At 49.3% G+C, this 27,367-nt stretch overlaps 1 protein-coding gene across 1 annotated transcript; it reads left to right on the top strand.

Moving 5' to 3' along the window:
• The first annotated feature begins 933 nt into the window (after positions 1-933).
• SLC13A3 (solute carrier family 13 member 3) lies at positions 934-27,367 on the top strand. Its single transcript, XM_054391804.1, has 13 exons — positions 934-1,044; positions 11,832-12,097; positions 12,525-12,688; positions 16,891-16,957; positions 17,678-17,863; positions 18,726-18,851; positions 21,130-21,225; positions 23,780-23,884; positions 24,852-24,949; positions 25,511-25,623; positions 25,975-26,136; positions 26,434-26,571; positions 27,182-27,367. The coding sequence occupies exons 1-13, from the start codon at positions 934-936 to the stop codon at positions 27,365-27,367; spliced, it is 1,818 nt and encodes a 605-aa protein (XP_054247779.1).

Below are 27,367 nucleotides of genomic sequence, written 5' to 3'. Positions count from 1 at the left end.
TTTTGATGGAAAAAAAAGGAAAAGTGTTTTGCAGGGCATTGCAAACAGCTCCTCAAACCCCTGAGTCACTGCTTGAATCGATTTGTCTAAAGCAACCCCAGTTCCCTGCTTTTCTCCTGCTTTTGAATATTTAATGCTGTGGGGTTTTGTCTGTGGAGGGGAAATGTTGGAGAATGAAACCAGGTACAGCTCTGGGCTGGGAGGGTTCCTACCAATCCCTTCTAGTGTTTCTTTGTGTTTACCTGAAAGGAGGTTGGAGTGAAGTGGGTGCTGGTCTCTGCCCTGTAACAAGTGATAGGATGAGAAGAAATGACCTCAGTTTGCACCATGGGCTGTTTAGGTTTGATATTAGAAGAAAGTTCTTCACTGACAGGGTTCCCAGAGACTGGAACAGGCTGCTCAGGGAGGTGGCTGAATCCCCATCCCTGGAGGTGTTCCAAAGAGGCAGAGATGTGGTTCTGAGGGACATGGTTTAGCATCAGCCTTGGCAGAGTTAGAGAATGGTTGGACTTCAAACACTTCTATGATTCCATAAGTTGAGGCTGTTATTAGCCTGACCAGAAGCTATTTGACAGCTTGTGATACACCCATGGTCAAGCAGAACAAGCTCTGCTGCTGCTGGAGTTCTTGGACCAGTTTGGAACATCCACACTGTGGAAACCTTCCAGGTGCCAGCGCTGCGGGGAAAGGGTGAGATGGGGGCGACACAGACATCATATTTGGGGACCGGGAAAGGGGTCAGGGCGGGTATAGCAGGATGGCAGGGTGGTGTAATGGGATGCAGGAGCGGTATAAGAGGATGCAAGGGCGGTCAGGCAAGGCGGGGCGGTCTGTCGGGGCCCCTCCCGGCAGGCGGAGCATGGCGGCCTCGGTCGGGTCCCGCGGGATAAAGCGGGGGTCGGCGGCGGGCGGTGCGGCGGCGGCGGGTGCGGGATGGCGGCGCTGGGCGCGCTGGTGAAGAAGGCGTGGAGCGTCCGGCGCTACGTGGTGCTGCTGGCCGCGCCGCTGGCACTGGTGCCCATCCTGCTCAGCCTGCCCCCCAAGGTACCCGCGCCCGGGCACCGGCGGGGCGGGGTAGGGGGGCACCACTGGAGGCGTGGATGGAGAGCAGCGGCCGTGGAGCGGGACAGGTGCACCTGCTGGGGCTGCCACCCACGGGACGCCGGCTGGGGAGGCATGGAGCGAGGGAAACCGAGCGGGGGTGCACTGGTCGGGAAAAGGGATGGAGGCGCTGAAAGCAGCGACACAGATTGGGGGGCACCAACTGGGGTACACTAAGCGGGGGTACCAACTCGGGCCGTGGACCGGGAGCACAAATGGAGACACTGCCTCGGGGCATGGACCAAGCGTCACAGCTTGCGGGGCAAACGGTGGGGCACAGCCCTGGGACGTGGACCGGGGACATCACCCCCGTGCTTGCCCCATCTTGCTGCTCGCCTCATGCCTCAGCCCCAGCAGTATCTGGCCCTCTCAAGAGTCCTTTTGCTACCAGCCAGGGTTTCCCCATGGATGGAGAAGACCACCAAAGATTGCAGTCTGCCACAGCTCCTCACCCTTCGGCAGCTACCTGGGAGTGTGAATGGGCAGATCATCCTGGGGTTAGCTTAACCTTCTAGGAGCAAGAAGGGATGGACAGCGTGAGCTGTATTTGTGTTGCTTATATAGGGGCATGTCAGGAACCTGTGGATCAGAATCAGCTTGAACCAGATGGCACTGACAAGTACTTCTTGCTGATGCCAAGCTGCCTTACTGTAGTTTTTATCAGTACCCAAAGGCAAACTGGGAAGACTGAGGCAAAGCAGATTCACAGCCAGCATCATCCAGGGAGGTATTTGTAGAGCTGGAAGGCAAGTGCCGGTGTCTCTGTGGCTGCCCATTGTGGCTGTCCCATCCCTTGTGCTTTGGGAATCACACTGGCCAGTGTGTGCACAGGGAGAGAGGGACATTGCTGAGCTAGAGGTGGCCATGCAGTGGGGTTTGTGCTGCAAGGCTGGGAAATATCTTGGGAAATGCAGGGGAGCTGCAAGTGCCACCCACACCACTGTGGTCAATTCCCGGGGGGACCTCTGGTGCTGTCCAAAAAGGCTTTGTAAGTAAGGTGTTTGTCGTGTTCTGCAGTCGTTGCACAACTGGTCCCTTGGTAAGGTCTGGGGCTTTGGTGTCAGAGTTAGCTGCATGTTATCAACCTGTGGCAAAATTTTTGTGTCTGCAGAGTTTTTGCAGCTGTCCCTTATAAGTGGCTCTCATGTTCTCAGCCTCGGGTGGAGATCACAGGGCAGTGAAATCACTGGGGAATTTTGTGCCTTTGACTTCAGTATGGGCAGGATTTCACTCTTTGATTCTGATTCAGATCCATTTGAGCATGACTTTGCTTACATCAGAGAATGAGTGAGGTTGGTACTTGGTTATTATAGAATGATTCAGGTGTGTGAGGACACGAAGGTGGCATTTAGTTTCACATGTAAAGTGCTTGGCAGGTGAAACCTTTGTGTTCAAGACAGCAAAGAAATCTCCCAATTTACCAAATAGAATGGCCACTGCTGTATTTGATGACACACTATATTAAAAGAGAAAATTGCTTTCTCCCTTTCTCTCTATTTTTCTATATTGCATCATTGAGTGAGTTCTAATAGGCACATACTAAAGGTCTGCCTCAAGGAGCAGAAAGCACATGGCACAGCTGGTGCTTAATGCCTCTGCAGATCACTAAGAAGGAAATTCGTACATTCCCTCACTTAATGAGTGACTTTGATTCTATTTCCTAGCATCTTGTTTAGCTTGGGCACTTGTAAAGCCATGAGATATGATTGGAGGGGTGAGGAGATGCTCCATGCACCCAGCCCAAGCTTGTGCCTGAACCACACAGTGGCTGGATGTGAGAGTAAAGCACAGATGGACCTGGCACTGTGCTGCAGGGAGGCTCTTGGTCTGGGTGCTCCATGGTGTTACACAGGCTGTGTGAAGATTTGTGTGTTCAGGAAAGGGATTTCTCCCCAAGTACAGAAGGAAAAACTCTCAGCAGTGTAGCCTGCTCAGGTGTGACCATCCAGTCTGGTCAACACTTCCTTAGTAAAGAAAAACTGGTGATGGGAAAGTGGGAGTGTTTGTAGCTGGGAAGGTCAAGAAGCAGTGGGGCAGCTATGGGCAGGGAAGGAGAGGCCCTGAAAGATCTGGCTGGTCTGCCTGCTTTCCTGGATGATCTTTTCTTCACATCCCATGGGTGCTAGATGCATCCCAGTTGGTAGCAGTGAGACTGGCTGGTACCAGCAGTGCTGGCTGTCAGTACAGAAGGTTGGGTGGCTGTTAACCAGTGCAATGTTTCAGGAGAACACAGCTGCAGCTTCACCAGGTTCTCCCCGAGTTTGGTGCAGGGGTGAACCTGTAGCTGTGAGCTACCATCCCAAATTGTACCTGTTCATGTTCAGGGGGCAATGGTTCAGCTACAGTTTCAACACAAAATTCTCTCACTTGTTCAGCAAGAAATGAAACTTGCTGTTGCATCAACAGGGGATTAAGTTCTGACGTCTGGAGCCTGCTTGAACTGCCCTCTGCATCCTGAGCCATAGGGGGCTGGAAAGGAAGGGAGCAGGTTACGCAGTTAAGGGAGCTGTAAAGACACCAAGGCAGGGGACAGACAGGGGCTCTGTGCGCGGGGGATCTGGGGAGCAGAGTTGGGAAGTTGTCTTGGCATGTGATGGGAAATGTGTGCCTTCAGCTGCACTGCTGCTGTCAAATGGTTTATCCTGACACAGGGCTTCAGTCCAGCCTCAGGCTCTGCTGGGCTGCTGCAGGTGTTCAGAAAGCTCCATCTCAGAAGGAATTCAGCTGACTGGGGTGCTGCTGTTGTTATTGGGAAACTGTCCTAGGCACAGCACCCATGGAAAGCAGGCTGGGGCAGGAGCAGCTTCTGAATGTGATGCAGTCATTGTAGCAACCCTGATGCTGCTGCACGCTTGCACACCTGGAGCATGGGAGAGTTGGATGGGCTGGAGATCCTCATGTTCCTGCTCCCATGCTTTGTGTGCTGCCTTGCAGAGCATTGTAGAAATTGGCAGAAGATGAGAAGCAGTGAGGTTCAGCCCATGCTAGTCTCAGGATGAGGTTTCCCTTCTGATCAGTTGTCTTAAAGGCACCTCCTGCAGTAGTTTCCTGCCATGGGGGTTCTAAAGTCTGTTCCCACATCATGTCACCATTTACCTCCTCCCCACTGAGATGCTCAGCAGTTTTCATCTGAACTGGATGCCATAAAAAGCCACCTGAGCTCTGGCTTCAAGGGCAGCATTTCACTTGAATCTGGAGACAAAGAAATCACAACCTGAAGTGGATCTAACAGAGAACCACGGATAGGATGTGGCTCAGTGTGTGATACCCCACAGTCTGGGTGCCGTGGGTTTGCCACTGAAACCTGCACCTAGATGACATCTCCCTGGAGACAAGAACCTTTGAGGAAAAAAATCATCCCTCAGGTCTGGCCCTGCTTATTGCTGATGAACTCCAGCTTCCATATCTGCAAGCTGCTATCAAAGCTCTCGTCAGCTGCCACCCTGCAGTGGGCGTTTTCCAGATCTCTGTGTGAGTCCCTTCACAGAGGGACAGTGTCAGAACCAGTGCTGACATCAGGTTGGTAGCCCTAATTTTTCTTTGATGGTCTTTGCAGGTTGCATTCATGGAGAGTGAGACTTGCTTCAGATTTTTTTTTCCTGCAGTCTCCTTTCTCTTAAACAGAGAAGTGACATTTCTGCAATGTGAAGGGGTTTGCTGAGACCTCAGGCTGTGCTTCCCAGACCGTGGCTGGAACAGTGTCCTGTGTCCATCACACAGGACAGCAGAAAGGAATGTTCTGTGTGCAGCCACTTCTCTGGGACCACTTCTCCGTCCAGGGGTCTTTGTGTCACTTCCCACTCTGGTTGCTGCTGAAATGGCTGAAACTTTGTCCCGTGAGTGGAAGTGGCTGTGACCCCCCTGCTTGGAGGGCTGTGAATGATTGCAAAGAGCTTGGGCAGGGCAGCAGGGGCTGGAGGAACTGTTCTGCTGGAAGGGGCATGGGGGGCACTTTTAATGAGCTGTGCAAAGAGCTTGTTCCAACAGCTTCTAATGAACTCACTGTCTACAGCCTCTTGGCTTGGTAACAGCTGAGACAGCCAAATGTACTAAAAGGAGCTCTGAGCAGGCAAAGAGGGCCCAGTGGCTTCAGAAAACAGACCTGACTTCCTTGGTGGCCAGAGAGCAATTTGAAATTAACTTGGACATAATGAGTCCTCCTGATTAGAGCAAGGAGACTTTGAGAACTTCCAAAAGAAAAATGATATTGCTTGCACTTAAAGGCAGAGAATGTGAACTGTGAGGCACTGTGAGGGAAGGGGGTGATGCCAGTGGTGGTCTGAGAGGTGGAGGGGAGCTGGGTGCTGGTCTGGAGGACACAGTAAGAGCAGGGGCAGGCAAAGAAGTAGCAGTGAGGAGAGGAGCCTGGCAGGGGATGCAAGTGACCAGGGGCTGATTATACATTTCATGTACAAAGTCCATCTCTGTTGTCTGTCCTTGATGAATTAGAAAGGCCAGTTTCACAAAGCTGGAAGCAATGATCACTTGAGATGAGAAGAGGAACTTCAGTGATGAAAGAGGGGTGGTTACTGGAAGTTTTGCCATGTGCAGTCATTCTGGAGAGGGCAAGCCTGCTGAAGAGCAAGCTGACAGAGGAAGCAGTACTTGGGGGAAAAGGGAAGTTGAGAAAAAATCATATTAATTGGAAGCTAAGAACCACAGAAAACATGAAAAAGGATGTGGAAGAACTGAGGAAGAAATCCCTGGACAGGGTGTAAGGGTGATGAGCAGTGTCTGAGGTGTGAAGCACAAAAGGAACGTGAGCCATTGCTACTGCTGCCAGATGGACAGCACAGAAGAGCCACATTCAGTGGAGCAGTTTTGTTTTGTACTCAGGGAAGTGCTTGTAGTGTAGTCCTGTGTCATAAGAGGTTGTCTGATAATTAAATGTTTTTATTGTGACAGTAATTAAATGGAAATTAGAATACTGGCACCCAACCCTGGCTACTGTAAAATCCGCAGCTTCAGGCAGCTGCCATACAGAAACTTCACAAGAGCTGCTGGGGGACTTTTGTGACCCAATAAACTCTGTGAATTCCTACAAGTGCCAAGACAGATGGAGGTCTCCAGCACCACTGGCTGCAGGTCAGGCTGGACTGGAGTCCCTCCTAGGAAGCAGATTCCAGAAAAGGGCTGGGGATGGCTGTGTGCAGTTAGCTGAGTATGGCCACCAGACTGGCTACCCACAGCCAAAAGGGTTGAAGTGGTACTGGAGATCATGGACTCATGAAAGCTGAGGAAGAGCAGTGAGGAGCTACCAGACAGCTGTTTGCTGAGGTTGTGGGTTTCACCTGAGCATCCTTCCAGGCTGGCTTCCACTGTTTAGCAATGGCTTTGGAGAAATTTCAGAGTGGAAAAAGGGCTGGAAAACAGACCACACAAAGGCTGGAGGAGCTCAACCTGTTTCTTTTAAAGAATAAAAAGGCACAGAGTAACTTGATTGCTGCCTTGAGGGCTCATCCATCATGAGCAGAGTTTGGGTAAGGGTGGTCCAGGCTAAGGCAGAATGGAGGAGTGTATAAGAAGATGATGCAGAGGGTTGAAGCTGGCAGATTCAGGTTATCACAACATAATTTCAACGGTGACCTTAACTAATCACAGGAACAGCTTACTAAACTCACGGGCTCACCACCCCTGGAAGTCTTTCTTTTTTTCTAATTGAATGTGGTGACTTTGCCCAACCCCAAACCTCAGTGCTGGAACAGAGGCTCAAAAGGGGAGCCCTGTTACTTTCACACAGAGGGTCACATCCTCACACTGTGCTCTTTTAGCTTCCCAGTTTGGGAATGTCTGAAGACATAGCATCTGTTGCTGGCTCCAGGAGCAGGTGTGAGCCTCAAGGCCTCTGAGCCTGGGCAGATTTTCTCTGAAATGCAAATTTAATTTTTGTCATTAGTTTCCTACCTGAGCTGGGTCCATTTGCCCGCTTGCTCTGCCCTTCAGCTGTCCCATTTGTAAAACAGAGAGAATTGTTCTGTTTTTCTGCCAGCTACCAAGTACAAGAAGTTTAAATAAGATTGTTTAATAGTTTGTGTCTTTTTTAGAGTAATTCCAGAGCTAAACATCTTCCCTGCAGCTCTTCCAGCTTGTGCCCTTGTGTTACCAGCCCCTTTCTAGCTGCTCTGCAAATACCCAGTGGGAGCAAAACAGCTCCGCTGGCAGGAGGGCTGGCAGAGAGGGCTTGGTTTCTGTCCAGATTACATAATGTTTGCAGGAGCTGGGTTAGGAGCAATCAGATTCACATCTCCAGTGCAGTGCTGAGCAGGCAGGGTGAGAGAGGTGGCCAGCAGCGCTCTCACAGCTGTAACAGGAGAACAGCTAAAGCCCCCAGGCCTTTTTTTCATAGAATCATAGAATCAACAAGGTTGGAAAAGACCTCGGAAATCATCAAGTCCAACCTATCACCCAGCACCTCATGACTAACTAAACCATGGCTTCAGGTGCAATCCTTTTTTGAACACCTCCAGAGACAGTGATTCCACCACCTCCCTGGGCATCACATCCAGCGGCAAATCACTCTTTCTGTGAAGAACTTTCTCCTCACCTCGAGCCTAAACTTCCCCTGGTACAGCTTGGGGCTGTGTCCTCCTCTTCTGGTGCTGGTTGCCTGGGAGAAGAGACCAAGCAGCAGCACCAAGTAGCTCTGAGTATTGCGGAGAGGATGTTCCTTTGTGATAGCAGTGGGACCAAAGGGCCAAAATATTGAGATCAAGATTGTGGAGGAGCCCTGTCACCTGTGTGCTCCCAGTTTGCCTGGTTGTAGGTTGGAAGGTTGATGGGGGAGCCTGTGATGACCATGTCACCTGCAAAGGTGATGGAGACAAACCAAAGCTTGGCAGTGCCTTTAGGTAGGGCATCTTCATGTGCTGGGTATGTCTGCTGGGAAGGCTGTGGGCACTGGGCCAGGTGGCAGTGGGCTGCCCAAGGGTTGCTGGGGCTGGTGGAGAACAAGGTGCAGCTGAAGCTCCAGGTTGGAGGTAAGGGCTGGTGGCTCGGGCAGGCCGATGCCTGGATGCTATGCCTGGGTGAGCCAGTTTGCCTTACCTGACCCACATTCCCTGCCAGCACCTCCTTTCCCTAGGGTACCTCATCTGCCCTGTCAGGAGGCCTCCTGCTCTCTCCAACTCCCCTGCACATGGGAGACTACCTCGTGGCTTGGCTTCTCTGCAGCAGCTGAGCAAGTCCCCCAGTGTGGAAAATTCCTGGTGCAGCAAAGACAGGATCTATGTCTGGAGGGGCAGAGGTCATTCCCAAGGCTCTTGAGCAACAGGAAGGAGGTGCTGCAGTCCAGAGTCACCAAGCACTTCCCTGGAAATCATTAAATGGTTATAAAATTAACCCAATCACAAGACCCATTTTAAAGTTCGTGTGTGCTGCCATTTTTCCCCCCCTGAACTTTGCTGGGCTTCTTTTGAAAATAATAAACCCTAAGCTGCAGGGAAGTGAGAGAAGCAGAAGTTGTCACAGCAAAGGGGTCGAAGGATAAAGGTCATTTGGGGGTTATGGTGTTGCACACAACTGTGGACACAGCCCAGACCATCCCTGGGCAGCTGTGGCCATCTCCAGACCATTCTTCTGCCATCTGTCAGCATTTCTGGTTTGCATGCACCCCAAACCCATGGGGCACAGGCAGCAGTCAGTAACTAAGGTTTGCAGGAGATCTTGAAACCAAAACCTGTTCCATTTCATGCAGAGTTTGGTTCAGTTTTATGAATGGTTGAAATTAGTTTTTATTCTAGGGAGTGCTTGTTCTGAATCTTAGTTATTCTGAAGAGATCTTGTTCCTGTTTTGTCCAGGGATGTTCCCATCTTAAGTGAAGAACTTGTGTAATGTAGGTGCAATTTGTCCTGTTTTGGGGTTAGATAGCTGGATAACAGTACTAGAGTCCTTTTTCAAGTGGCTTGCTGTTGATCCATACAGATTTTAAACTCTCAGGAGAACTTCCATCTAGCAGCCCTTTCTGCCCTGTTTCATTGGCTTTTGATCTTGCACTGGAGGTTAGTTACCAGATTCCTGCTGTGTTTCATTGCAGTGTTTTGCAGAACATTTCCCATACCCCAGACAACAAATATCCCTTACTTGTAAGGAGGTTTTCTTAATCATCCTTCATCCATTTCATGAAGGCAGTCAAAGCCTTCACTGATCTGCTCTTACATCAAGGCACTCTTAAATGTTTCCAGTTGCTCAGCCCCTGTGAGAGGCAAAGTGTCTTTATTTTGAAGCTGACTTTGGTGCAACTTTCCTTTTAGAAAACTGAAGAATATTTTGCTAGTGGGAGGGGGGGGGGAAAGAGTTGTTTATACAGCCTTTAGAGATCAAATGGAACAGAACTTAATGGGAGCGAGGCTGTTTCCTTGGTGCATAAAGAGCCAGAGCAAGGAGAAATTATCAGTTGCCATACGAATGAAATCAGTAATCTAGTGTGAAAACTTTTAAAGACATGACTATTTGTACAAAATTCAGCTCTTCCACGTTTGTTGCTCTAGTCCCACTGGTTTGGAGGAAGTGAAGCTGTGGGGAGCTCATGGGAGCTGCCAGGTGCCAGGACTGAGCTGGGAACATAAAGGGTTCACTTCACACCATTGCATGTTTTTACTGGGATCTAAAATTAGGACTGGAAATGGTCTTTAAATCCAGATCTTGGGAACTTCACATGAAGTCTTGGCTCTGCCACGATGGAACACGTTTAAAAAGTGCAGAGCAGAGGACTTGTGTCGGTGTGAGCTGAAATTCCCCCCCCCACCGACAATAACCAGGCTAGCTCAGTCTGGAAGCAAATGAAAAGCTGTATTTACAAGCAGAGTCTAAAATCTACAATGAAATGCAATGAATATGTACAAATATACAAAATTCACAACATTCACAAATATATACAATCAACAGAAAAAGCACAACCGATCTCCCTTTGCTTCCCCCCAAGGGGACCCTCCCAAAGGGGCCTCCTCTCTCCCAGGAGCTTCCCCCCCAGACCCCCCTGGACAGAGAAGCAGAGTTAGTTAAGCAGAAAGTTGTTAACTTAGCTGCCAAGGTCAGTGTGTTATCTTCAGCCAGAAGAGAAGAAGAAACAGCAGCCAGACAGCCCAGCAACTGCCCCCACTGCCGAACGCAGAATGTGCCGAGTGCCTACTTTGTTTTGGGTAATAGTTCTTAAACATTTCTATCTATCCAATGGAAGTGTTTAGAACAATCGTTATTTTGCTTTCTTACACCCAATAGTGACTTATTTACATTCTTTCACTTTCTCTGTTCTGAACTTTGCAAGGAAAAATTAAAAAGACAGTTTCAAACCATCACAGGACTCTGAGCTGTGCAGTGCTTGCAGAGCTGTTCAGAGCACTGAAACACTGGAGCTGTGCTGGCAGAACTGCTTGTGAAGTGCAAAGCCTGAGTGCTAAAAACACATCAGAAACTCTTACTGTTCTTGCCACTTGCCAAACCCTCACTAGGGATGTTCTGAGGCATAAAGCTGTGCTGGGTTCAATTCATCAGGCTGAGTGTTGGGGTTGATTTGCTCTTTGGCTTTCTCAATAGCTGTGGTTATGTTTTATCATCAGTTTGTGGGTGTGTTATGGGGCTCATGTCTGCTCTAGGAGCTTGAGGATGACCACATTTTAGTTAAGGTCTGGAGTGAAGTTTCTCAGGTGGGCAGGTAGTTGTGGCTTTGCTGTACTTGCTGTGTAGCTGGAGCACTGCTGCTGAGCCCATGCTGTCCCCAAAATGCAGCTCCACAGCTCCCAGTCTGCTCTGCTCCTGACCTCACCAGGCCAGGGAGCAAAGCTGTCATCTCCCTCACGAAAGCCCAGTGAGCCCAGCCTGGGTTCTGGAGAGGAAGGTCCCAGCAGAGGGACAGAGATGCCTTTGATTAACAATTCAACCTGTGCAACAAGCTGGAAAAGAGTGGTAAAACAAAAAAAAAACTCTGTGGCTCCAAGTGACTCTGGGCTGTTATTTATAGCTCTGCGGGCACTCTGCCCTGCAGTCACTGACAATGTCCCCGTTCAGCCCCTCCATGACTGACCCCAGCTTCACTCTGGGCTCCCCTCTACCCCCTGGGGCTCTCCCCTCCTGGCCTGGAGCCATTCTCCTGACTTCTTTCCGTCCCTCGTTATTTCATCCAGGGCTGTCATGACAAATGGCTTTGGTCTAGTTTGCGTCTCCTGGGCAGATGAATGAATTCCCGGTGTGGGGGGCACTGGTTTTCTGCCAGCCTTGGCCAAAGCTGGGGCAAAGCTGGGCATGGGCAAGCTCCCTGCCCTCAGGAAGTGACGTGACAGCAGGGCACTTGACTTACTGATTTCCGCAGGGATGGGTGGGTTGCCATGGAATGGTTTCTCACAGAGCTCTTGGGAAACTCGGATCCAAGAAAAGAAACCTTCCTGTGTGCCTCCTGTTGTGGGACCTCAATACAGCCTGCTGAGGATTAGCACCCAAATTCAGTTCCTGCTCCCCAGAGCTTCCTTGCTTGGTGCCCCAGGGCACTGCCACCCTGCAGCTCATAGGAAGCTCAGGCAGTTGAGGAGGGTTTGGGGTTCGCTGTGGTCTCAGAGGGTCAGTGTAAGTCCTGAACCCCTACACAATGCAGGAGGGAAGATTTCATGGAGATGATCTGAGAGAAATACTGGACCCTTGAAGGAGCAGTTGCTGCATTTTGCTTGACTCAGTGTCTCCAGGTGAAAAGATGCCTCTGGGATGCCCCATTCCTTACTTTCCCTCTCTCCTTCTCTTGCAGGAAGGAAGATGTCTCTATGTGATCCTGCTGATGGCCCTGTACTGGTGCACGGAGGCACTGCCCTTGGCTGTGACAGCCCTGCTGCCCATCGTCCTCTTTCCCTTCCTGGGGATCCTCCCCTCTAACAAAGTTTGCCCACAATATTTTTTAGACACCAATTTCCTCTTCCTCAGTGGTTTAATCATGGCCTCAGCCATCGAGGAGTGGAATTTACACCGCAGGATCGCCCTCCGTGTCCTCATGCTGGTGGGAGTCCAGCCAGCCAGGTGACTATGGGGGCAGGGCCACCTCCATGGGGAGCTCAGGAAGCAGCTCTGGGTTGTGATGTGAGTGTCCCCCAAGGCAGAAGGCTGAACATATCTCCCTCTTTCTTCCTTACTGAGTTTATTCAGCTCTCTGCCTTTGCCTTTGCTCAGAGGGCAGCAGAAGCTTTTGGTTCTGCTATAATTGTGCTCCATCCAGCCACAGAGTAGTCCCAGAAGCCCTCATGGGGTAGTTCCAGAAGCCCTCATGGGGTAGTTCCAGAGGCCCTGTATGGTAGTCCCAGAAGCCCTCACATGGTAGTCCCAGAAGCCCTTTTTTGCTGTTAGCTCTGCTGTCCCGGCACAGGAGCTTTCTATCCCATAGCTGTGATGTGTCCCAGACCTTGCCAAACTGCAGAAATTCAGCTTTTCCTTTTTTCCTCTCTTCCAGACTGATTTTAGGGATGATGTTGACCACGTCTTTCCTGTCCATGTGGCTAAGTAACACAGCCTCCACTGCTATGATGCTTCCAATCGCCAATGCCATTTTAAAAAGCCTTTTTGGGGAGAAAGACACTTCTAAGGATATGAACAGGGAAAATGAAGAAAACCAAGGTAACTGAGGCAGGGCTGTAGCAGAAGGCAGCTGAGGTGTGTCCTGCTGTCACCAAATGTGCCCCATTTTATTGACTTCCCTGGCACAAGTGCCAGGTTTCTTAGCTGCAGCCTGATCTCAGTGCTGGCCCCATTTCAGTACCCACTTTATTACTGTGATGGGAGAGTATTGGCATGAAGCTCCCTTTGCCCTGTCCTTGCCCTGTGCCATGCAGGAGGCAATGCTTAGGAGTTGCTTGGAAAAAGCAAGAGGTGGTGACATTGAGCCAGCCTGCTGCGTAAAGCTGCTGGTGGCACAAGTGACAGTCCAGCTCTGGGGGCATGGCAGTGATGGGAGCCACAGGGATGCCTTGCTGCGGGCACAACCAGAGCCAGGAGGGCTGTGGGTAGGAACAGCTGGGCAGAGGGTGCTGGGTGATGGTGCACTGCTGCTGGGACAGGCGAGGCACTGGCCAGGCAGTGGGAGCAGGGCGAGGGCAGCAGCCTCCCCGTGGCAGCATCCAGGGCTGCCCTGTGCTCGGGGACACGTGGCTGCTTTTCATGTTTTCCTGTTTGTTCTCCTGTGAAACTAGAGCCTGAGCTGGAAGAGAAGGGGAAGGCTTGGCAGGTGAAACACCAATTTACAAAGTGCTTTGTGATTTCCCAGCTTGAAGCCACTGCTTGGTGTTGTTCCTAAGCAGGTTGTGGACAGGCTGGGTCAGGGGTGTGCAGTTAGATAAGGTCCTCCTCCAGCCCTCCCTTCACGAGTCATTGAGCAGGAGCTTGGGCTTCTGGCAGGCAGTGATGAGAAGCAGCAAAGCAGAGGTGATGTGGTGAAGTCCCTCTGCAGCTATTACTGCTGGAGCAGTAGTTGTGGCTTCTCTTTCTTGCACTAATTAGCAATTGTTCTGCCTCTGTGACTGAAAAGCAAAAGCTTCTTGGTTCCCACTGAGTCCTCAGGCAGAGAAAAGAATCCTCAGAAGAAGACTCAAGCATGTGCAAACTCTAATAAAGATATAATTAATCATGCATCATCAATGTCTAGCAATTATGAGACATTTGCACTCCAGGTTGCTTTTATCACAGTTGCCTTATGAATTTCTGACCGTTCACATCCATTAAAACCAGCCCCACTGACTTTGCTAGAACCTCTTCTTCTGTAGAAGCATTGTATTTTGTCAGTCTGCTTTTAACCTTCACTCCATCCTCTGAAATGGTTTGACTATGCAGTTGTGACTGTAAACAGAGCAGGGATTTGGAACACAAAGTCAAGAGCCTTGTTGTCCTAGACACTGGCTAGCACAAAATTAGCATCCTTGGCTCACAGTGCTGACAGTGGTGAGAGAAGGCAAAGGGAGAGGTGTACAAGGGGAAGAATGAATAAAGTGATGTTTTCCACATCTCCTGTGATGATGAATTTTTCTTGTGAGGTAGAAGCTTGTGGAAGTGACAAATACAAGTGAAAGGGGAGTCAGCATCAGGTTTTCCTGACTCATCCTTTTCTGTAATCTTGCTGGATGGATGAGCAAAGCTGAGTTCCTTGAAGGAAGCCCTACCTCTGAAGTCAGTCAAAAGTGACAGATCTGATGTTACACCTAGGAGTGGAGACTTGAAGGTGACCTTTCCTGGGGGTTTCTCTCTGCTGGGGTCATCTGGAGCCAGGGCTGGGGCTGTTGCAGCTCTTCAGAAGAAGGTACACTCTTTTTCTTTTTTTTTTTTTTTTTACTTCATTTTTCATATCCTGCTGAAGGCAGAGTCACAGGCAAATGGCTCTGTGTGGCAGCAAGTTTTACAGAGGCATGTGATGAGGTCAATTTGCAGGTCTGCTTGGCTGTAGACACTACTGAGGTAGTGTCCAGGAGGCTAAAAAACACTTGGGTGGATTAAAAAAAAAAAAGAGAGAGAAAGAAAAAGAAAGAAATGAGAAAAATCTGTTCAAGGCTGTGAAGCATCCATGGGAAATTGATTTTCTGAAGATTTCATTTCCCTGAGCAGCTTCAGCATCTCCAGGTAGAAATCACATGGAAATCTTTCCATCCTTCTTTGCCTGCCTAGAGAATATCTTCTGTCAGTTCAAGGTGACTGCAGTCAGTGCCTGAGGTGCTTTTGTGGGCTGCAGACCTGGAAATGATTCTATGGGCAAGTGGGAAATGTGCATTTTTGGACACCTGCCTGGTTTGGCTGCCTGACCCCAGCCCATGCTGGCAGGGTATGGCCCCAGCACTGCTGCCTGCACCCCTGAGTGGGGGGAAAATTCCTTCTCAGGTCTCTTCAGCATCTTAGAATGAAGAAAGATGTCATTAAAGCCACATTCATGTAGGGCAAGCCTTTGTGCCTCTAAGGCATATGGCCCCTGAATCCTTCTCTTTGTGCTCCATGGGAGGTGTGCACAGCCAGGTCCCACCTCTGTGGTCTTTGGACTCTCCTGACTTAGGGATCTGCAGCAATTTTTAACTCATTTTTACAAGTTCCATAGCAAAAGTTTGCTCTGCAGCAGCTCTGGCTTTACTGTGCATGGCTGCCTTTTGCAAACCTTCCTTGAGAGGTAACTCACAGAAAGCCCTGGTGAGATGGGATGGGGGCTCGGGCTTTGCAGGGAGACAAATAATGGAAAAATGTTAAGTGGTAGCCTGAAAAAGTCTTTGCAGTGCCAGCATTGGGCTTGGATAGGACAGCAGAGGTAAGAGGCCTTGGGCTAAGTGTGTTGGAGGATCAACAGTTAACCCTGGGTTGATGTTTGTCCTTCTAATTACACCCCCCCCATGGGCAGTGTTGGGATGAAAGCTCAGCATGTGTGTCCAAGCCAATTAACTCCAATTCAGTAAATTAGCGATGTGTAAAACATGACACTGCAGAATGCCCTGCTTCACTGGGCTGGAATGAGCTCTGTGTCTTCAGGGCATGGGAGCAGGTCCAGAGACTTTGACCCCTGGCCTCTCTCCATGAACTGCTTTTGGTCCCCAGTGCAGATGTGGGTAGAAAGTGATCGTGGTTCAAACAGAGGAGGAGCGCAAGGACAGTTGGGGTCTGCTGGAGTGGCACTGAGAGCAAATGAGCTCTGCATGAAGTGGTCTGCAGAGCTTGAGGAGGTACAGGGACACAGACCTCTGGACCCAGAAACCACCAAAGAGCCAAAGGAAAGGCAGCAGAGTCAGGGGTGATGAGGAAAGGTCACCTGGGCTGAAGGTGGATGAAACTCAGAGGTACTCCAGGCCTGAGGAGGAGTGTGGGAAATGGGGTTTCATGGCACACCTCTGCTGCCAAGCCCAGGAGGTCAAGCCACCACTGCAAATGCCACATTTGTATGAGCTCTGGTGGAAAAGAGGTGACTGCATGGTCTCTGGGTTCTGAATTCTCCTGTGTGTGTGTGTGGTACTGTGGTGTGCACCTCCCAGCTCGCTGCCAAGGGGAACATTGGCCACCCTGGTCAAAATGCAGCCTTTTTACCATTCCAGGTGTTCCTGAGCCCTGTGCTTGGTGGTAAGAAGGACAGTGAGGCAGAGCCCATGTGGAATGTGCAGGAACTAGGAATGTGGGATCTAGGAATGGGAACCTGGGGTGGCCCTAAACTCACGGTAGGGACTGGTTGCTCAGCCTGCAGGGTTTGTCATTCCTGGGGGGATGGTGGTCTTGGGAATGGTCTTTACTGTCAGGGTGGGTGTTAGAAGACCTGGTATGAAGCCCAAATGTGTGTCTCACTCTTGTCTTTAGAGAGGGAGTTATAGTTTTGTGGTGACTTTGTTCTAGGTATTTGCAGGAGGTAAAATTCTCATCCCTTGTGAATGGTGCTCCTGAGCAGGGAGTGCTCCTACTGATGCCTCACAGATAACATCAGGCCCCACAGTTTTTGGTCTTAAGAATGAGTGATGGATAACCCTCGCCCAAAAACTTCACCCTAAAACCATGACTTGACAAGGCACCCCCTGAAACTGCTGCTCATGTCAGGAGATCCCAGAGCCCACCAGTGACAGAAGCAGTAAAGGGACCAAGTGTCTCTGGATGCTGCAGTGGGACAGGGGTGGTGGCAGGAGGAGACAGACTCCTTCATACCCCCCCTCTCCCCCCAGGTGCTCCTGACCCCATCCCCATGGTGTGAGCTCACCCTTGGTGTGCACAGCCTCTCCTCTGCAAATGGCAGCTGTTTCCTCCCTCCCTCTGTTTGGTTCAAGGAGAATTTTCTAGATGCTTTGAACTGTTTTAAAGTCCTCATCTTTCTTTTTCAGCATCTTTACAGCAGAATAAACTTTACACTGTACCAACTGAGATGCAGTTTCTGGCAAGTACTGAGGAGTAAGTTGACTATAAAGTTTGTATTAGAGAGCTGAGAGAGAGAACTACCCCTGAGCTAGAGCAGGCTGGAGGAATTTGAAATTCAATCACTGTAATGTTTTGGTTATACCAAACATCCCAATCATTAGCATCCTGACAGTAGAAACCCTCCTCTGTGTGTCCAGCATGCCTTGACATGCCCAAATCAATGCAGAGATTTTTCAGCCACTCTGAACTGGTAGCCAGAAGTGTCTCCTGCTGGGGAGCTGTGCCTTGGTTTTCTCAGGAACATCAGACACGTGAAGCTGGTGCTGTAACCTCCCCCCAGGATTTACACACTGGTGATGCTCCTGCCCTGATAACAACCATGGGAAGCAAAGATTACTTCCAGGAACAGTTTTCTTTCCTCTCAGTGCTATCAAATTTTAGTTGTCCTTTTTCCTTTTAGCAGTCCTGTGGACTTTATGCTAAGCGTCACTGAGTCGCTGAGGGGCTGGGCAGGGCAGGTGCACCCTCAGCTCCTGCAGATGGGTGCTGAGGGTACTGTGCCCTCTGCAAGGCTGCCATCCCACTGGCAGTTCACTGGGCAGACCCCTCTGCAGCACTGAGCTGCTCAGGCTTCCCTGAGGACAGTGCTAGCTTGGATGTGTTAAAAGAGGATGTCTTCTGTCAAGGCTCTGAATGGTTGCGCTGTGTTCAAACCAGGGCTTTCACCGGATTCTCTTTTGGGCTGTTTTAAAGCAAAGACCTCTCAGAGGAGAAGGAGATGGCCAATGATGCTCTCTCAGACTTGAAGAAGGAGGAGGAGTACAAAACAAACATATGGAAAGGGTTCCTCATCTCCATCCCCTACGCGGCCAGCATCGGAGGGACAGCAACTCTGACCGGCACTGCACCAAACCTCATCCTGCTGGGCCAGCTGAAGAGGTATGGGAGCCCATCCTGGAGAGCCTTGTCAATCCTGGGAAACAGAGATGTGTTCTCCATCCCTCTGGGAAATCCCCTTCTGTGTTGAGGACTGGTTTGGAAAATTCATTCCCTTCTGGAACATTTGGGAAACCTTGTGAGCAGGTGATAGCAGAAGGTGGCTGCATCAGCCAGAGCTGTAACCAGCAGGTTTCCAGTGCACCCAGTCGGGCTGTCAGCCAAACTGGTGCACATGTACCTCACCTTACTGATGCTCTTGATCCCTCTGGATTTGATGGGACTTGACTCCACACACACAATGAACCTGGTAACTGTTTCAATGAAACAGGCCAGGTAGTGTTTTGTGAGCAATTTTGTCTACCCCTGCATGGTAGGGAGGACAAGGACAAGGAGGACCCCAGTGGTTGTGACCTGTTAGTTATAAAAGGGATAAGTGCCATCCCAAGTACCCAGAGATATTTCTGTGCTGGCCTCTACCAGCAGCATGTTCAGGCTGTCCTCAGCACCTCTGGGAGGTTCCTCTTCAGACTCTCCAGCAGCTGCAGCAGGGTTTCACCCACACTGTTCAGGAGCATCACTTCAGGAGAGCAGCAGCCAGCTGGAGGGAAATTTTGACACCTTCCCATGGAGGCTGGGCTGGGTGAGCTGTGGGTGGCAGACTGCCTGGTAGGTTGTCCCAGCACCCTCAAATCTCCTAGTGCCCAGATCCCTGCTGATGCACACAGGGGAGTAGTTCTCAAAGGCAGGCAGGCAGGCAGGCAATTGTGGGATGTTTTGCTGCTGATTTCAGGTGTCTGTTTACCCTTACATTGAAGGGCTCTTTTCCCTTCTTGCATTAACCTGATTTTTCCCATTTCCTTAGTTATTTTCCAGAATGTGATGTGGTGAACTTTGGTTCTTGGTTTATGTTTGCATTTCCTTTAATGCTGATTTTTCTTCTCATGGGATGGCTGTGGATCTCCATCCTGTATGGAGGAATTAACCTCAGGTATGTTTGCATTCACTCTGCATGTACCTAGTGGGGCTGTAGCAGCATTGTGAAACACACCTTGATCACAGGTCTCACACTACATCTGCTGATACCACCCAGGATTGTCTCCTGGGCAGGGGGAGGGCTTCATAATTCAGTTCAAGGTACTCGGGCTATAACAAGTCATCTAATTTTAGGAAGCTGATACACAGCAGGAACGTTGTAAAGATGTCTAATGGTTTGCATGCACTTTCTCTACCTGAAGCACACACAAGTGCAGGGCTGTCAGCAGTGTTCACTCACTTAAACCCTTTTGTTAAAGGTTGTTTTACAGCCTGACCTGGGCCTGTGGAGGTCAGTGACAAGTTTTCATCAACAGAAGGAAAAGCAGGGTCAGACTTTGAGGACCAGTAGGAAATCTTGGATACCCTGGAAAGAGTAGCCAAAAAATCTCCTAGAACAAGAGCCAGAATTTGTTCCTGGGGCAGAAACTTGGGGTTGGAAGGGATTTACTTCACAGCAGGGCTTGGTTTTGCAACACTGTGTTAATCTGTAACTGACAATAACATGTTTTTCCAGTAAATCCTTGCTGGATGCATGCAGCCCTTACTGCAAACCACTTAAAATGGTTGTAGCATTGCTGTGCTGGTTCACTTGGAGCCCTTTTCCCCCTCTGCACTCTCCTTTGTGCTAGTAACAAACTCACAGTCCTGCATCCTCCAGGGACCATGCAGAATATTTAATATTTAGACAAGTCTTTCATTGTTATTTTGAGTCTAAAATGTAAATAGAAGGGGAGGGGGGAAAAGGGAACAGGTGTCCAAATATTTACATTGTCTCACAGACAGGAAAAACCCAATGGGAAAGTTTCAGTCCAGAAAATGCCAAACGCTGGCCCGTGGTGGAGCTTCAGAGGAGGCTGTGCCAGCTCGCAGCAGCTCTGCATCGTGTGCCTGGGGCTCGTGTGGTGAGGAGCCTGAGTTCCACATCCCACAGCGAGGGTTGAGGCATGGCCCCTGTGTCCTGCTGGCGTGGCCCTGGGCGGTCAGTAGCTGGCCAGAGCCCCTGAAGCAGTGCAGAGCTGCTGCTGTGCTGCGAGAACGTGCTGCTTTCTGTTTTGCTTGGCTGCTCTCTGGCAGCACAGAGCCTGGCTTCACTGGGAGAGCTGGGCCAGCACAGATACCAGAACTCTCCTGGGGCAACATCCTGAAGCTGCAGAGGGACAGCCCTGTGCAGACAGTGTCTGCAGGAGTTTGCTGGGCTGCTTTGACTGGAAGGGCTCAGGGACAGTGGCTGGTGTCTGCAGCACAGGACAGGCAGAGGGACAGCAGTCCAACAGCAGGCTGGCTCTGCTTGAATCCAAAAGACATTAAAAGGCTTAGGTATGGGGTGACTGGGCTGAAGAGCTGTTAATAAGACCTCCTCAAAATAAGAAGTTGAAGGACCAAGTGTAGCTGTTTGAGGCTTAGGAACTTGTGTAGAAGGTCATGTGTAGAAGGTCCAGCCTTGGAGCCCCTTTGAAGCAGTGAATGAGCTAAGGAAGTGCCGGCACCATGGAAACAAGTGGATGCACCTGATGCAGAAGGTTGTGTTTGTAGGTTTAACTAAGGTCACAGGCAGGGTTGGAAACCAGGTGCAGCCATGGGATGTGATGGGAGATGAAGTGCAAGGTATGAATACATCATTTGTATGCACACACTACAAAGGAGCAAACAGTTTGTGGTCAGCCTGGCCCAGCTAAGAGGCTTAGCCAGGAGCACATTAACATTCCCAGCCAGTTAGAAATTCCGCACATTTTAGCTGATCCTTAGCATCATCCTGGGATCACCCAGGAAATCGCAAGTGACTTGAGAAATGAAGAGACAGATTAATTTTCTATGTCACCCTCTTCCTAGTTGTTCTGCCCGAGTAGGTATCTGTAGGACATGAGGAAATCCTGCAAAGCTGGAACTTTGTTTGGGCAATCACAGCCCATGCTGGAGGAAAAAGTTCAGAATATAAATGAGAGAAAACTTCTGAACCTCTGCAGGGTCTCCTTTGCGTGAATGCAGGCAGAAAGGATACATAAAATAGAGCCTTATTGCCCTTATCTACAGCAGAGACCTTCATCATCAGTCTTCATGATCTGAAGACAATGCAAACTGAGCTGCCAGAGATGTGCAGCTCTTTGCCAACTTGCAGAGCAGGCACTGGAGAAGTCCACTGAGTCATGCAGACACTGCAGTGGAAGATGCAGCATTTCCTAAGTGTCACTGATGTTAGAGGCATGTAAACATGGCACTGTGCTTCTTGGCAGGGGCTGGAGAACAAAAAAGTCAAATTTAAGAGTGGATGCAGAAGCCCGAGCCAGAGAAGTGATAAAGGAGGACTATCAGAAACTGGGTCCAACAAAGTAAGTCATGAAGGTGGGCCTGAGATTGAAATCAAGTGGGTGGGAAATGTTTTGTCTTAAGAGTGAAGAACTAGAGGCAGTGGGGTTTTTGAGAGGAAAATGGAGTAGATGTTTCCATTCCAAGTGTTTGTAACCTGCTGGAGTTTGCTTTCCACACCTTCCAGCCTCTCCACACCTTCCAGCCTCTCCACCTTCAGTAACAGGAATTGCAAATAGCAGCTTGTACCCAAATCTTCCCAAGAACAAAGTTCATGTTAGAGGGAATTCATGCTGGGCTGGTTAATTACTCTTTGTGGCTTTTCTACTCCAATCCTGTGTGTTATGTGCTAACCACCACAGGCTGAATTCTGAGGGGCTGTGCATTCCTGCTCTGCAAAGCAGGAAGCATTCATCAGGAAGGCTGATGAATCATAGGACAGATCTGAATCATATGGCCTGTGGATGTACTTTAAGAGAACACAAGAGCTGCTCAAAGAAAATCCATGGAAAGAAGCCAGTTCCATGTCATGGACTAGGTTGGACTTGATGACCTCGAAGGTCTTTTCCAACCTGGTTAATTCTGTGATTCTGTGACTGCATGATTTTTTTCTGAATAGCTCCTTCAGCTGCGTTAGTCAGGTGAAGAAAGAACAAGAGACTTCTAGCTTCTTCCAGCTTCTTCTTTAAGTTTCTGAGGGGCCTTGTCTTTTGGGAAAAGCTTGGTGCAGGTTGCAGTGGTGGGATCATATTTGGGAGACTCAGCAGAAATGGGGTTTAGGCTTAGGAGAAAGGTCAAAAAAGGGGAAGCAGGCAAAGCTGAGTGTCTCCACAGTATCTTGACAACTGTGTCCAGTTCTGGGACCCACAGTTTAAGAAAGATGTTGAGATACTCAAATGTGTCCAGAGAAGGGCAACAAAGCTGGGGAGGGGTCTGGAGCACAGCCCTTTGAGGAGAGGCTGAGGGAGCTGGGGGTGTTTAGCCTGGAGAAGAAGAGGCTCAGGGGAGACCTCATTGCTGTCTACAACTACCTGAAGGGAGATTGTAGCCAGGTGGGGGTTGGGCTCTTCTCCCAGGCAACCAGTGACAGAACAAGAGGACACAGTCTCAAGCTGTGTCAGGGGAGGTTTAGGCTGGATGTCAGGAAGAAGTTCTTCCCAGAAAGAGAGATTGGCCAATGGAATGGACTGCCCAGGGAGGTGGTGGAGTCACCATCCTGGAAGTGTTTAAAATAAGACTGGATGAAGAACTTAGTGCCATGGTTTAGTTGATTAGATGATGTTGGGTTATAGGTTGGACTTGATGATCTCAGAGGTCTTTTCCAGCCTGGTTAATTTTGTGACTCTGTGATTCCAAGAATCAAACCCTAGGTGTGACCAACCAGTCTCCAAGATTCTGGGCAACCAGGGCTGGTGAAGATTTTTGCATCTCTAGGTTTTAACCTTCAGTGGTCCTCAAGTTGTTTCTAACTCCTTGGTAGTTTAGGTACTTATTGAACTATGAACAAGTTACACAAATCTTCTTTGGGAATCAATCTGATAGGAAGGACTCTAATTGGGAAAGAAAAATTGCTAAATAACATTAGTCAAATTCAAAAGGTAAGAAAATTTTCAAAAAAATCATAAATGAGAACTCTCTTTTGGGCAGGATCATGAAACAGCAGTTGCATAGTGAGGGTGATGCTGTGAAGATCCAGTGATGTTTGTGTGATGCTCTCTGTGCTGTAATTATTGCTGTTGTGTGGGACATAGAGTGGTTCTTCAAAGACAATTGCCTGTGCCTGGGCTGCAAATGAAAGAAATTGGTTTATTTGTTCCACCCAGTACATTATGGAGCAGCCTGCAAAATGTCTCTGAAAGAATCAAAGTCCCACTTTGAGGTCTAGGAGTAAGAAAGTCCATTAAGCTGTGCTTTACCAATTTGATTAGCAGCCCCATAACTTAAAATCAGTGCAAGTGGCTCCTTCCCAGGGGTTTAAATGCCCTGCCTTATGCTCTGGGAGATTTAAAGCAGTGTTTTGAGGCACTGTCTTGGTTAAATCTTGACTCCACTGGAGTCAAGCCTGATATTTAGTGACAGACAGTGATGGTTAACCTGCTGCTTGTCCTGCGTCTCCAGAGGATGCTGTTTAGGTTTTGACCTTGAAGTTTGTTCCTGGTGGTTTAGAAATGATTTGAATCTCTGCTATCTTTTTATGTTGCTTGAACTGAAGTGAAGCAATCCCTAGCTGGCAGTGCCTTAGGGACATCCCAGAGGGCAGTGGTAGGAGGAATGACCATGAGAAGCTGCTTGGCTCTTCCTCTCTGCCGTGGCCAGAAGTTCAACTCTGCCTGTGCCTGTTGTGACACCTGGGCACAGCTGATGCCCACCTGGTCTCTCTAATGTCTTCCAGGATGAGACAACTGCTGGAAAATAGCAGTATTGGCAAATAGGTTTACAATCCACCCCAGTGTTTCACCATGGTCAGTGTTGGAACTCCAGCCAGACTTCTCCCCAAGCTGCTGCAGCCTGAGCTCAATGCTTGTCCTGGCCTCATCCACCTCTTTAGCTTTTTATCTGCATTTTCTTTCATTTTAGGTTTGCAGAACAGGCAATTTTCTTCTTCTTCTGTGTGTTTGCCATCATGCTTTTCTCCAGGGATCCCAAATTCATTCCAGGTTGGGCCAGCTTGTTTTCACCAGGGTAAGAGTTTCTTTTCATTCCACTGTCACATTTTCAGTGGTGTTTCCAAGCCATTGGGGTTCCTGGGTTTCTGATTGTGTTGCTCTAACACAGTGGCTCAGGTTTCCTGGGATAAATGAAACCCAGCTTCAAGCAGCAGAGCCAGCTTTATTGTTTCTGTTTCCTGGAGAAGGCAGATGAAACCCAGTGGGAAGTTGGCATGTGTCTGTCTGAGGACATCCCTAGGGTTTTCCTGTTGGGAATGCTGTGTGTAGGAGCTTTGACAGTGAAACAAGGAATTCTTTATGCAGTCTCACTGCAGGCTGAAGAGAGATGGCAGGAGCTGACCCCAAAGGCTCTCCTGTCTCTTTGGCAAGTTTATCTCCCTTGTGCCATACCTTGGGAAGACAAATGGAATAGCAGTTGGGGAATGCTAAAACTCTGAGGGTGGTGTTGGTTCTTAACAGAAGAGATCTTCAAGCTGTTTGTTATCTTCTTAAATAAAGCCCTAGCATAATAAATGATTCCTTAATACAACAAAATAGTTAGGGACCTTTTCCTCTTCAGTTCATAGCTTCCTACAATCAAACACATGCCTGAGCTCTGGCTGGAGCCTGCCTTCCACCTTGCAGTCTGAGCATTGCAAAGAGCTCATGTGAAGAAGATGGGCTCTGCCTCTCTTCCTCCCTGCCACAAGCTGAGGAGACTTGTCCTCACAGCCCCTCCTGGACTGCCCACAGCTCCACAATCAGAGCAGCCAATGGAGATTACATCTTGGTCTTTACATTTGTAGAGCAGCTTTTTTTGGGGGGGTTCAGAGCCCACTGCAGAAAGCTTGAGAGAGAATTAAAAAGAAAATACCTGTGAACAATGAGGGTCTTTCAACCAGATGGAAACTTGTAATCTCCTTTGGTAAATCCCTGTTCTCATAAACATTGTATTTCTGCAGGCCTGTGCCTCTTAAAATGTTTCTGCTGCTTTTGGACAGGTTTATCTCGGATGCAGTTACAGGAATCACCATTGTCATTATTCTCTTCTTCTTCCCTTCACAAAAACCTTCCTTCAGGTGGTGGTTTGACCTGAAAGGTGAGTAGAAGACAACTCCAGGCAGGCAACCTGCCTGTGCCTGGGCTCTGGTAGGGCAGGCATGGAGCAAGAGCCAAGACTCTTGGACCTGCATCAGCCCACAGCAGCAGCCTGGCTGCAGTAGTGTTGATTGAACGTTCACCCAGGGAGGTGGTGGAAGCCTCATCCCTGGAAGTTTTTAAAGCCAAGCTGGATGTGGCTCTGAGCAATCTGATCTAGTGTGAGGTGTCCCTGCCCATGGCAGAGGGGTTGGAACTGGATGATCCTTGAGGTCCCTTCCAACCCTGACAATTTTATGATTCTGTGATTTTAAATGCTCCCCCAGGAAAGCCTCAAGAAAAACCAAATGCTGCAATTCTAAAACAAATTTCCTTTTATTTTAAAGATCTCATCTTAAGTTCACTGTCTGCCTTAGGAGACTCCATCTGTGTATTTTAACCAGCAGCAGCTCCTGGGTAGTGAGGTCCAGCACTGGTGTCAGCCTCAGGACACTGTTCTGTCAGCTGATGTCTGATGTGCTCCTCTGGGGGTGTTTGACATGGGGCTTTTCTCTTCACCTAGCACCCAACACTGAGATGCAGCCCTTGCTGACATGGAGGAAGGCCCAAGAGACAGTGCCCTGGAACATCATCCTGCTGCTGGGAGGGGGCTTTGCCATGGCAAAGGGCTGTGAGGTGAGGCCTGACACAGCTGCCACGTTGCAGCCATCCTGTCCAGCAGAGTTGGGATTTATCAGAGGGTCTCCTGGGGTTCTCATCTGGCTCTGGGAAGTTCGCTGGGGTCACAGCACTTGCAGCACAAGTCTCTCAACTTCAAGTTACAGAAATGCACAGCAGCTATCTAAGGAGATGAGATCTTGCAGCTCCCTCCAATCCGCTTGCTGTTAAATACCCTGAGGACTCCACACTTAGGTGCTTGTGTAGGTCAATGAAGGTTGCATCTAATTTGCAGTTCTGGGAGAGGATCAAGTCACTGCAAGGATGCAGGAGTTCCACTCTCCAGCTGTTTTGTTCTCCCTTCTGCAGGAGTCTGGTTTGTCTGTCTGGATAGGAGGCCGTCTGCATCCCTTGGAGGGTGTACCACCGCCCGTGGCTGTCATCCTCATCACCATTGTCATTGCCTTGTTCACAGAGTTTGCCAGCAACACAGCCACTATCATCATCTTTTTGCCTGTCTTGGCAGAGCTGGTAAGGTGGTCCCATGGCAAGCCCAGCTGCAACTCTGCTCCCCTCCTCTCTTTGCCCTTTGGGTGGGCAGGTTTGTGTCATGCCTGTGCCATCCCTGGGCTTCAGGCACTTTGGGAACAACACAGCAAGAGCCTGTGGGATAATGTGGACACTGAAGGGTGATGATCCTTCAGCTGTTGCTGAGAGGTGTGATTATTTCTCATGGGGTGTGGGATACAGCTCTGCACCGTGCACTCACTGTTGGCAGTCTTTGATCTCTCTGCCTGGCACCGTTTCTGTTCCCTTCTGTTTTTCAAGGCCATTCGTCTGAGGGTGAACCCCCTCTATTTAATGATACCAGGGACCATAGGCTGCTCCTATGCATTCATGCTGCCAGTCTCAACACCTCCCAACTCCATTGCATTTTCTTCTGGGCACCTGATGGTGAAGGACATGGTAAGATCTTTAGGTCTAGAACCTACATGACTGAAAGCCACCAGCCTGAGTGGAGTGTTCAAAAGAGGAACCTCCCAGATTTGTACCAGTTCAGTGTTCAGTGAAGTGAAAAGACAGAAGTCTGACACTGTTCTCAGCAGTGTTTGATGGCACAGGGATATGGAAGGAGCCTTTACAAAGGCTGGCCCTGCAAAATTTGGGGTCACCATTGCTCCAAGTGGTGACAAAGGTGGTCTTGAATATGCTTGGCATCTCCCAGACCCTACTGCTGGTCCTGCTAGTGTCACCAGCTCAGCTTTCATAGGTTTCTGGATGCAGGAAACATTCCCCAGCTTGGTGAAATAAAGCTCATGAGTAAAATTAGACTCGGGCCCAATTCCTGCTCACATTCCTGAGGCTAAGCAGATGTTAATGCTTTTGATGGATCAAAGCTTGGTAAGCATCTGCAGAATGGCCTTTGTGGCTTAAGAAAGCCCACTGAAGATGTTGCTAATATTAATAGCAATTAAGCCTTCCCTTTTTATAATGTTTATATTCAAATGGCTTTGTGCTCCACAGGCTGTAGCTGTCCAGTCTAAACTCAACAGCTGTCTTTGTATTTCTCTTGTAGGCAAGAACTGGGTTGCTCATGAATCTTATGGGAGTTCTGCTTCTTAGCTTGGCTATGAACACGTGGGCCAAGACCATCTTCCAGCTGGGAACCTTCCCTGCATGGGCCAACATCCATGCAGAAAATGCCACTTCAGTCTTGCCAGCTGTAGAAAATGTCACTTTAAGTGCACTAAATAAAATATGA

This window comes from Indicator indicator, chromosome 24 (assembly GCF_027791375.1).
Source record: "Indicator indicator isolate 239-I01 chromosome 24, UM_Iind_1.1, whole genome shotgun sequence".
NCBI classification, from domain to species: Eukaryota; Metazoa; Chordata; class Aves; order Piciformes; family Indicatoridae; genus Indicator; species Indicator indicator.
Note: the sequence above shows the minus strand (reverse complement) of the source record. Positions and strands in the feature narration are given on the sequence as shown.